We start from the raw sequence: 11,405 nt of genomic DNA on the forward strand, positions 1-11,405 counted from the left end.
GCACTCCCTTGACCATCATGCTAACTAATTATTTAGTAAAAATAAATTATAGAAACCGAGATATAGAATAACTTTCAAGCCATGAATATTCGCACGCATTAATTTATCGTACAGGTAACTCCGGTAACGCAAAAACCATTTCGGGCCACCACAGTTCTTATGTGGATTACCAAACAAAAAGTTTATGGCATCCATATAAGAACTGCCTCGGTGCGACCGTGTCCCGGCGTTGACAATAGCTCAGCTTGTCGAGCTCGAGGCCGGCCTCGGGTGAACGTAAACCTTTTGTTTACGTCTGTTGTCATACTTGTCGCGAGGCCATCGTTTCCAAAATTCCGAAATATCAAATCCGCTGCCCATCGTCCTTGGCTCGCTTGATTTACCGCCTTATCATCTCGCCGTTTGTATAAACAGTACCTCCTGTTATAATATAAATGTTTATAACAATTCCTTTCGCCAATGATGTCGACGAGCACTCCCTTGACCATCTTGTCACCTAATTTTTTAGTAAAGAAAGATGATAAAACTCAAGGTACAGAATAACTTTTGAACCACGGATAAATGTACACTGATAAATTTATTGTCTCTGCTTGTTTAACGATTGTAAGAATTCCTCTTACGAATGATGCTGTCGAATACCCTCTTGGCTATCTTACCACCTAATCTTTTTAGTAAAAATGGCTAATAGTACTCGGGATACAGAGTAACTTTTAAAGCATGTCTTGAGCACGTCTTAAAGCATGTCAAAGTAACTTTTATGCATGATTATTCGAAGTATACAAGATACTCGATTCTCATTAAGATTTCTAATTAAGATTACTCGGTATTTCATACCGTGCGACACGAAACAGTATATTGTGACTGGCGTACTCGTACATCTCGTCTGTGATATTGGTTCCACAATACTAGTTCCGACCGATACGGTAGAATGTGACACAAAAATGGTAAGGGTGCTCTAGAGCCCCGCGGACGTAAGACAAAAAAGTACATTAGGTGATTGGTCTACTCCTTATACCTCGTCTGTGGTGACACTAAAATACCGGGCGTGAGCACTCTCATTTCCTCTCTGGTAATATCGCCTCTGGCGCAAGTTCGTTTCGGTATTCATAGGAGGATGCGACGATGCTAGGAAAGACACGTAGTTCGGTGTCCACTCGTTTCGGTGTTCATGTTCATCAATGTTCATGTTGCCAATGCACGTGAGAGTCCCTCGTGGTGACTGCTGCTAAAAAGGAGGAAAGACATTCGTTTTTTCGATCGGTAACATTCTTTTCAGATAAGACTAGTGCTATGTCGTGGCTTTTTGGATATCGTAACGCCCAACCTCAAGACTTTTCACAATTTGTACAAGTGCCGCCGGCATCGGCTAATCCTGCTGGCGATGGCGATGGCTCCCGTGCACAAATCACAAAGTCTCAAATGGAAGCTTATCGTTTCGATTCAAGTGCCCTGGAAAGAGCAGCCGCGGCTGCCAAGGAACTCGAAAGATCCAGTATGTGCGATGATTTTTTCAAATTTTCTGTTCGATCGAAACCCTCGTGCAAGGTTACGTAAGCAGAAAATTTTTCGACGGGTTAGAAAGTTTGTCCGCAGTTTGTTTGTGGTTTTTCGGTGGCGCGATGCTTCGATTCGCGTTGCATTTACAATGTTTCAATCATTTCGATAACTCGGCATTGTGGTAGAATAATGTTCAAGAAGGTCGAACGAAATTTTGTTCTTCCTCGGAGTACGATAGAATCTCTATTAACAGGGATGTATGTATGTGTTGTGTGCGTACGTGCGTGCGTGTATACGCGATACCAGAAAGAATCTTCTAAAAATGTCCTTCTTTCAGGTCATGCCAAGGAGGCATTGGAACTTTCCAAATTGCAAGAGGCGACCAAACAGGTTGAAATGCAAACAGAGCTCAAAAAATATGAGGCTACCATAGAACAGATGAAAGGGGATCAAAAGCGCATCGATGGAGAAGAAAGAAGGAAAACTATGCAAGAGGAAACCAAGCAGCATCAGATGAGAGCTCAGTATCAAGATCAGCTGGCGAGGAAAAGATACGACGATCAGCTAATCCAACAGCAAAGAATGAACGACGAGAATCTGAAGAGGCAAGAAGAGTCGGTGGCCAAACAGGAAGCGATGAGAAAAGCTACCATCGAGCACGAAATGGATTTGAGACACAAGAACGAAATGAGAAAATTGGACGCAGAACTGAAAGCCAAAGCAAAAATCGACAGAGAAAACCAAGACTTGAATCTGGAACAGATCAGACTGAAAGCATCGGAAAAGAGAATCACGGTGTTAGAGTCCATAAAGTAAGTGAATAAGATATCCGATTACATTGCAACGATAGAAAGCGTTAAAACGTGCGCGTCGTATGTTTCAGAACCGCAGGCTCGGTACTGGGCTCCGGAGCGACGGCTCTTTTACAGGATTGGGACAAAATCATCGCCGCGGCTGGCGGACTGTCGTTGCTAGCGTTCGGCGTGTACACTGCCAAAGGTTCGACGAGTGTAGCAGCGAAATATATCGAGTCTCGCTTGGGAAAACCATCCCTGGTCCGAGAGACTTCGAGATTCACGGTACTAGACACGTTACGACATCCTGTCGAAGCAGCGAAGAAATTGAAAAGTAAGCACACGGACGCGTTATCCGGCGTGGTTCTAGCACCGAAACTGGAGGAAAGACTGCGTGATATCGCGATAGCTACGAAAAACACCAAACAGAATCGTGGAATGTATCGAAATATATTGATGCACGGTCCACCTGGAACCGGTAAGACCATGTTCGCGAAGAAGTTGGCGGAACACTCCGGCATGGATTACGCGATCGTAACCGGCGGAGATCTGGCACCGTTGGGTCGAGACGGTGTCACCGCGATTCATAAGGTTTTCGATTGGGCGACAACCTCCAGAAGAGGTCTGCTTCTGTTCATCGACGAGGCCGACGCGTTCTTGAGGAAACGTTCCAGCGAGCACATTTCCGAAGATCTGCGAGCGATGTTGAACGCTTTTCTGTACAGGACCGGCGAGCAAAGCAACAAATTCATGTTGGTTCTCGCATCGAATACTCCGGAACAATTCGATTGGGCCGTCAACGACAGATTAGATGAGATGGTGGAGTTCCGCTTGCCGGGACGGGAAGAACGCGAACGTCTAGTTCGTCTCTACTTCGACAAATTTGTTCTCCAACCGGCGATCGAGGGCAACAAACGGCTGAAAGTCGCGCAGTTCGATTACAGCGCGCTTTGCAGCAGATTGGCCGAGATGACCGAAGGAATGTCAGGAAGGGAATTGGCGAAACTGGGAGTCGCTTGGCAAGCGGCAGCGTACGCCTCCGAGGACGGAGTGCTCACCGAACAAATGGTTCTGGACAGGTGTACGGAAGCCATCAAACAACACAAACAAAAGGTACTAAGCGTTTCATTCCGATACAATACAGTTGCATTTAGATTTTAGTTAGATTTTACGCGTCGGCAAATTCGCTCAATGAAACTCGTCTCCTTTCTCGCAGGTCCAATGGCAGAGCGAACAAGAAAGACAAGAATCAAAGTCCATCTATGCCACTGAAAAAGAGGTAACGCAAACGATAAAGCCGAAACCCGCGATCGAACCCGCAGCATCCGAACATTCGATCGCAACAGCTTAATCAATAAGCTATACAGATGCGCCATGCGAACACGAGCAGGCCATATTTTATTAAGGAACTAATTAGTACTAAGAGAAAATGAAAAAGGTACAAATCACATTGTTGTATGTATATATTTATTTGTTCCCTTACGGGTTACAAAGAAATCCCGTTACCTTTACAATTCTCTTTCTTTTTAATGTTCTTTCTTTTCGCTTTCACTCTCTCTCTCGCTTAGTCTTCCTTTCACGCCTGTCTCCTCATTTCTCTTCCTCTCCTTCGTACTTTCACTCTTCCCCACTCCCGTCCTCAGCCAGTATTTCCTTCACCTTCTCTTTTATCCCTATTTCCGTTCCTTGCTCTAAGTATTCAGGCCTTTCCTTCACTCTTATCTCTTTGAACCACCTATTGTATTTTGACTCCATCACCCTCTTCCAGTTTTCCTCTTTCTCTATCCTTCCCTACTCTTCTTCTCTCCTTTCCTTATCATCCTCCTCTAACATTCTACTATTCCCCCTTTCTTCCTTTCTATCTCCCATTTTGATATCTTCTTTCCTCTTCTAGCTCTCTCTTCTATTTCTTTTAGTCATTGTCTGGCCCATTCGCTTCCATTTCCAGCTCTCAACCTTTCTTGAAACTTCCATGCCCTCCTCGCACCCATTTTCTCTCTCTTCGTTTCCTCCCTTATCATACATCCTGGCGTTGTCCACTCTAACCCTAGCACCCATCTGATATATCTTTCCTGCATCCTTTCCACCACCATTCTTTCTTCCCAGCCCTAAATATCCACGCCGCAAATCACGTTGTTGAGAAAACGAATTTAATTGTACAGTTCTCGTTTTCTAAGTAAACCGTTAGTGTATAAATACTGTAAAGGAATAGTGCATTTATTAGACTTTATTTATTAAACTTTCAATCTCTCTCTCTCTCTCTCTCTCTTTTTCTCTAATGTATATGTATACATGTTCGATCTTCGGTTACGATCGGTCACAGTCTAATGGAAAAAGAAGATTAAAGCATAAAGAATTCGGGATTACATTTCGAAGACAAGCTTCGTTGAAGTGCTCTACCATTTATCTCGACGTGAGTGAATTACAATCCGACCCCGTACTACCTACTATATTCATAGTAACAACGTTCGTAGATTTGGTATAGCATAGTAACGGATTAATCGGAAAACGAGTTGTGATTTGTAATACTTTGGCAATACTTTGGCTTCACTGTACGGTCGAAAAACGGCTGTTTCGGATTTGGTCATACTTTGGCTACTTCTACAGGTTTGTTTCTGAATGGTCATATACGCACGTGCATCCCAGTGTTTCTATAACGATATTTCAAACCTTTTTTATTGTATTCTCGAAAGGTTTAATAAATGTACAATTTTTGTTACTGTTATTTAGTAAACGCTTTGATTTATTGTAACTGTTTGATTAACAGTTGGATAAGAAAAAATCTACTGCTTATGCATCCAAATATTCGCGATCAACAGTGCTGTAGGTTTTACTTTGTACAATGTTACAATAGAGTTTCCTTGAATCGAGATATGTATAAAGTATTACGCGAGAAAACAAGGGGATCGTATAGGTAAAATAGTAACTGGTCATTTCGCTTTTACAGAAGCCCATAATTACACACCACTTTTCATAACAAACCTAGACAACGCAAAACAAGCTTCGCGATTCAATTCAAAGTATTAATTGTATGTTATATTCGGCCGAACAAACTAGTGTAAATGGTTGTTTCTTTCCAAATGGTTTCTAATGAAAAATCACGACAAGTTTTCGGCGTACGCCTAAACCTAAACCTTCACCGAACTGTACAAACGGAATCGTAGAATATGGAATATAGCGCTACCAATTCGATTGAAATTGGAGTGAAAGTACTAGGTATCGAGGTTCTATCACTTGAGCATACACTTGTCCCTCCAGCGCAATTGTCTTGATCGATACACTCGATCAACGACAAAGTATAATGTCTTCGACTTAAAAGAAAAGGAAAGACTAAAATATATATCCTACGAAGGACTCATTGATCTCTAATAAGTTCATTTCAGTAGTACTGTAAAATCAGTCTCTTGATATAAAAAAGAAAAAGACACTTTGCGAAGGCACAATATTACATGTATTCTCCCAATTTCACTTTGGTTTTCAACTCGTTCTTCGTCAGTGTGTTGCATCTACGAACAAAATGTTGCCGTAGACTGTAGGATGCGTGTAGACGTTTCTAATCCCTAACACGGAGTCCCCATATACTCGTTCGACGGACACCGACCGTCGGTCTCGCAACGGAACTATATAGGAACTTGTTCAGCTGAGTTTCGCCACAGCCAAGTTGTAAATTTTTCAGTATTGGTTCCGACATTAAACCAAAAATATCCAAATACAATAAAGAGGGCATGTACGATAACTTTTGGTAGGTAGAGGGCGGTATGCCGTAGCACCGACTCAATGATAAATGTTCTATTTTGGTTAATTCTAATAAGTTACGAACGGTATTCATTGTGAGCATCGTGCAATCGCTCAGATCTAATTCCACCATATCTGGACAAGTTCTCACTAAGTCTCTGACACCTGAAATAAACGAACAACGTAATTAGAAATTAAAGCCGTCAGGTGGAATATCAAGAATATTCGGGATACGGTATTTATGAAAAATTCTATTTACTGTCGTCGGTCATTGTTTTCCTGCACCCTGCTATATTTAAACGCGTAACAGACCTTGGTAGCGATCTACAAAGTAACGTCATCGATTCCGTATCTAAGCTGCACCAAGACATATTAACAGCGTTCAAACTGAAAATTGTCCATAAACGGATTAAGCAGACTGAAAAATCGATCGGCGACACGTCGAGAAAATTGATTTCCTTACCGTTTCAGTTTCATTAGATCGTTGATACATTCGACGTCCATACCTTCGCACATCGTTAAATTCAATACTTCTAGATCACCGTTTTCACTAATAGCTTTGCAACACGGTCTGTTTATTGTACATTTTTCTAGCGATAATTTCTTCAAGTGTTTACACTTGGCTAAAAGCATAGCCAGTCCATTTGGGGAAATTACGGCCATCGAGAGGTCCAAATATTGTAATTTGCTAATGTATCCGTCGATGAGGAGCTCGCTGTTCTCGAGGAACACCGGATCCGCGATTTCCGCTTGAGCAAGTCGAAGTATTTGAACGCCCCGGGGTAGTATGTGTCCTAATGTGCCTTCGCTCAGCACCTTGCCACCTAAATCCAATCTACTCCACAATGCTTCGTCCCGAGCTATTTGGCACCACCGTTTACACACCAACATAGAACGCACCTAAAACGATTCAACATCATGAAACAATCGTGATTCTATATATACAGTTATTATACCGTATCCCACGAGGCCCGAGAAACCTGTACCGAAACTCTAATGAAACTAAAAACTGTACCAAACATTTTTTGGGAAGCCATTTCAGAATCATCAAAATCATTTCGTCCGACAATTTGTTAAATTTATCTTCCCCAATGATAGAGAGCTTCTTTTTTCTTCTCGAGAAGTAAAATTGTTCGAGATTACTTCTTTCGGAAGACGCGTTTAAACTGTTTTTGCAGGAACTTTCTTTCGAGTCTATGAAATTGTCTATTTCTATTCTAGAAGAGTAACCAGATTCATTTCCCATGGTCGAATAAGCTGCCGGTTTGTCCGATTCGTACAAATCTTGTTCTAGTCTGGAAATGTGTTTGAAAGTACTATAATAATACATTACAAGACTTGGTTCTACGGTAAAATAAAATACAAGAGTCACAGACCTGTCTGCCACGCCGGCTTTTAAATTGGAATCTCTGTACATATTTTGTTCCATTCTATAACTGTTGACCGTCTCGCAATGTTTCTTGGCACGCGAACCGGCGGGTGAAACAGAATGCCTCTGCGACTGAGACAATTTTGCTCTCTCGCAAGATACTTCATCTTCCAGCATACTAACACCCATATCCGCTAAGATTTCCGGCTCCACGAGTGTCCCATCGCCAGAATACGACCATCTCTCGTTGCTTTTGGGTTGGTCATTTAGAATACCGTTTAAATTATTGTTACAACTGTCATCCAAACGTAATCTCTTGCTAGAACATACACATAGACAACACAGAGGATTAGTCACAATGTACAGTTTTCTACCATACTCTGTACACATATATTATTAAATGCAATGAAACAACCTATCCCAACAGGGTTTTGGTGAAGATTATTCCATCACAGACGTACAGTGTACAGAAAGAAAATCGTAGAGACTGATAAACGAACGATGTGCACACACAGGCGAGTCCGAAACAAATATGGTTATACGGAGGTCGGAAAAAAGCGGTTCTAAAATGGTATCATCAAAGGAAGGTGCAAGCTATCGGCAATAAAAGTTCTTCTAATAAAAATCAAATTTTTCCGGAGGCCGAAACAAGTTCTACGAAAAATTCTTGTACTCGTAACGCGGCTTCTCTGGTAATTTTGATGTCATTCGACTCCGTGTATCTTTCCTCGACAAGAAATAGAAAACTGGCTCGACGGATGGATACACAGCATTTTCGTCGAAAACGTCGGAATAAAAATTCCTGACTGACTGAGTGGTAAAGGTTCTTAACCTTACCTGTGCGCGCGAGACTATACACCTGCATCGGGTTGTGCAACAGGTAAGAGAATCGCGCCTGGCGATTACCATGGGTTCGGGGATTCTTTCGGAAACGAGGAAAACCAGACAAACGAATTTACCTTTCGGGTGGTGAAAATTCCTCGGAACTTTCCGGGCTATCCTCAGCGAGCCTCGTGCGTTCCACCACGCCGGAATTCATTTTTGGCGGAATCCGTCGCGATGCCCTTTTTTCAATCGTCAATGGTCGCACGCTCGGAAAACAATCGCTGGTGGCGACTTCCTATCGGTCGAAACGCATGCTTCGATTCGAGCATTCCCTCAGCCTCGATTTCGATTGGCTGGCGTTTCGAAGCTCTCGAAATGGCGGGAAACAGAGCGATTGAATATGTACGCGCGCGCGCGCATATGCTATTTCACTGCGAGTACAATACAATTCGGGCGAGAGAGGGAGATAAGTTATATTTCAAATATACAAAATAAATGCACGAAATTAAATTTTTGGCGATTTCGCATTCGTGTTTTTATTCGAATCGAGAAAGACTGATCTCAAAGACAGTGCTTCGAATGGACTGTATTTTCGTTCGTTCGGCGAATGCAGATTTTCTCGCGTCAATGTTTCGAAAGACCGAGCCTTCGATCTTCAGCGTACACTTTCATTTGAAAATGCACCAGATCCGACGTTTTTTTGTGAAAGTTGAATCGACTATCCCTCGGTTGTATTCCTTGCTCGTGCCACCATCCGTACCTGTGCGAAACAAAAAGGAGCAGTTCTCTTTCGCTCGACACGTTTCAAACAAAAATGTACACTCGCGCCGGAAAGTATGTCGACACCTTTTCCAGCGGAATAACTTTTTTAAAATTGGTCCAAATGACTTGAATCTTTTTTAGATGTTAGACCGACTAGTTTGCTAAAGAATGACTAAACAAATGTTTTTTTTAGATTGCAATTCTGATTTTTCATCTGTTCTTATGACGATAATTTAAAAAATGCGTTTCGTAGATTTCGATAACTTATATGCATACTGAAAATTTCATAAAAATCGGTCAATGTTGCAACGAGCTACAAACGTTTCAAGACGATCACATAAGGGCGAAATTCCCTCGCAAGGTCGAAAATCTGCGACTAGATTAATGGGACCCGTCAAAATGGCGGATTCTAATATTTTTAAATTGCGAATATTGAGATTGTGAAAATGCATCCATGAGGAATTATTTAACAAATTGATTTCTTTGGGTACATATTATTTAAAAAATGGCTACAAACTTTGATCGATTCATGTTATTTTTATAAAGTAATGTAAAATAGTCATTTTTAGTGCTCCGTAAACCAAGTGTTAAACTCTCATCTTGAAACGTTTGTGGCTCATTGCAACGTTTGAAATGTTGAACGATGAAATTTTCAGTATGCTTGTAAGTTACCGAAATCAACAAATTTTTAAATTATCGTTATAGGCTCAGATAAAAAAGTTGAGAAATAATTTTTCATTTTTTTATCATTCCAACCAATTGCAATCTAAGAAAATGTTTCTTTAGTCATTCTCTAGCAAACTGGTTGGTCTAAAATCTAAAAAAGATTCAAGTGATTTGGACCAATCTTAAAAAAGTTACTCCGCTTGAAAAGGTGTCAACATACTTTCCGGCGCGACTGTATTTACGCTTGCTTGCTTGTTCGATTGCGTGTGCCGACAAAATGGCCCCGTAATTTAATAGCACGCGTATAATCATTATAATTCACAGAGAAAAAAGATAAAATTTATAATTCTACGGTAATGCGTTGCACGTAACTGCGCGTACATGCGCATCAAGGTGCATACGCGAAGATGTAATGTGAAAATAGGATTACGTGTGACTGGTTAGCAGTCGGTAAGGGTAACAATTAGTATCCGTGGAGGGTTTTCTCTCGTCGGACGTGATTTTCTCGATCGCGTCGCTCTCGTCCGGATCGTTTGCGTTCTCGCATTCCCTCGAGTAGAATTTCGGTGCGATCGAGTCGCCTGCAACGTTCAACGGATTACGAACAATGGACACGGATAACGTTCCCTTTTCTAGGTGTTGCGAGAGGAATGGAAGGAAAACTTGCGTGCGTACAATTCATCCTGAGCGTGCGTACACTCGATTTACCGAGAAGCTGGTCCTTGGAGAAGCAAAGTTTGAACGGCGGCTTTTCCGGTATTTTCCTGATCGTCGGCGAATCGGAATCGCGGGAACTGGTTCGATCCATCGGATGTTTACCCAGAAACCACGGACGTAGGTTCTGTCGTGTTCCTCCGGAGTCGTACCGTTTCCGAGACGGTTTTGTTGACGAGTAAACGCGTCACACCAGTCGACCGAAACGAGCGTCAACTCGGGGATAGGGCATATTTGATCAATATTTTCCGACCATGCCAGAAATAAACATCTACCACTGGAAAGGACATTTCTCGAAAGGACAACAGCCGCAGGACGTTGTCTGAATCCTTCACCTTTCAGGTGAATTTTCCACGCGCGTCTCCGTCAAAGTATTGTACCAAAGAATCGATCGGCGGAAGGAATTCCTCGAACGATCCAGTCTAAAATAAAAATACAGTAAATTATCGTTGTAAGTCACCGCCGTTCTTTTTACTGACACCAATATGAAATCGGAGGTTCTCGCCGAGCGTCTCATTTGAAATACACAGGGCACGCTGGAAACCTAAGAGTCATCCCGCATGAAAGCCATAAGAAACCTATGGCATACCAAAATGACTGGCATTCAGAAGACCACTACTAATCCAATTGCAAAACTTGAGATCAGAAGACCACTACTAATCCAATTACAAAACTTCTTTATTTTTCGTTATTTTTTTTTTTATGAAACTTTTACTAACTTTTAACAAATATGATATAATTCCGATGATATTTACTTGTTTAACAAGCGATAAAAATTTCGAACGCAGAGAAAGACAGCGTATGGGAAGGAAAGAGCCGCGAAGAAAAATTCAACTTCTTTATTATGAATTATTTTTTTACGTGACTTTCACCAATACATTTGTGGCACTATTCTGATTAAAATGATACCAAACGCGATATAATTTGGATCACAGTTACACTAATTTCCCGTTAATGTAATCGTAGTGGGAAGTAACTTCCATTGTTCATTACAGACGTAAATATCATCGGAATTATATCATATTTGGATTGATTTTAATCAG

General features: G+C 41.6%; 3 protein-coding genes across 5 annotated transcripts; 1 reads left to right on the plus strand and 2 right to left on the minus strand.

Annotated features, from left to right (window-relative positions):
- The first annotated feature begins 1,124 nt into the window (after positions 1 to 1,124).
- Bor (ATPase family AAA domain containing bor) lies at positions 1,125 to 3,739 on the plus strand. Its single transcript, XM_076786892.1, has 4 exons — positions 1,125 to 1,492; positions 1,835 to 2,309; positions 2,381 to 3,404; positions 3,508 to 3,739. The coding sequence occupies exons 1-4, from the start codon at positions 1,291 to 1,293 to the stop codon at positions 3,640 to 3,642; spliced, it is 1,836 nt and encodes a 611-aa protein (XP_076643007.1). The 5' UTR covers positions 1,125 to 1,290; the 3' UTR covers positions 3,643 to 3,739.
- Positions 3,740 to 4,398: 659 nt separating this feature from the next.
- Skp2 (S-phase kinase-associated protein 2) lies at positions 4,399 to 8,632 on the minus strand. 3 transcript variants are annotated; one of them, XR_013082159.1, is made up of 7 exons: positions 8,355 to 8,632; positions 7,403 to 7,714; positions 7,042 to 7,321; positions 6,490 to 6,926; positions 6,286 to 6,413; positions 4,859 to 6,191; positions 4,399 to 4,819 (listed from the first exon to the last, which is right to left on the minus strand). XR_013082159.1 is itself a non-coding variant. In XM_076786893.1 (6 exons), the coding sequence occupies exons 1-6, from the start codon at positions 8,432 to 8,434 to the stop codon at positions 5,845 to 5,847; spliced, it is 1,584 nt and encodes a 527-aa protein (XP_076643008.1). In that variant the 5' UTR covers positions 8,435 to 8,632; the 3' UTR covers positions 4,399 to 5,844. The 3 variants fall into 3 exon arrangements, 2 of the variants coding, with proteins under 2 accessions (XP_076643008.1, XP_076643009.1); XM_076786893.1 differs by having other exon boundaries at positions 4,399 to 6,191; XM_076786894.1 differs by lacking the exon at positions 8,355 to 8,632 and adding an exon at positions 8,233 to 8,348 and having other exon boundaries at positions 4,399 to 6,191.
- An 85-nt stretch (positions 8,633 to 8,717) lies between these two features.
- On the minus strand, positions 8,718 to 10,777 carry LOC143353061 (uncharacterized). Its single transcript, XM_076786125.1, has 3 exons — positions 10,324 to 10,777; positions 10,079 to 10,229; positions 8,718 to 8,980 (listed from the first exon to the last, which is right to left on the minus strand). The coding sequence occupies exons 1-3, from the start codon at positions 10,454 to 10,456 to the stop codon at positions 8,845 to 8,847; spliced, it is 420 nt and encodes a 139-aa protein (XP_076642240.1). The 5' UTR covers positions 10,457 to 10,777; the 3' UTR covers positions 8,718 to 8,844.
- Positions 10,778 to 11,405: the final 628 nt, after the last annotated feature.

This window comes from Halictus rubicundus, chromosome 4 (genome assembly GCF_050948215.1).
Source record: "Halictus rubicundus isolate RS-2024b chromosome 4, iyHalRubi1_principal, whole genome shotgun sequence".
In the NCBI taxonomy this organism is placed as follows: Eukaryota; Metazoa; Arthropoda; class Insecta; order Hymenoptera; family Halictidae; genus Halictus; species Halictus rubicundus.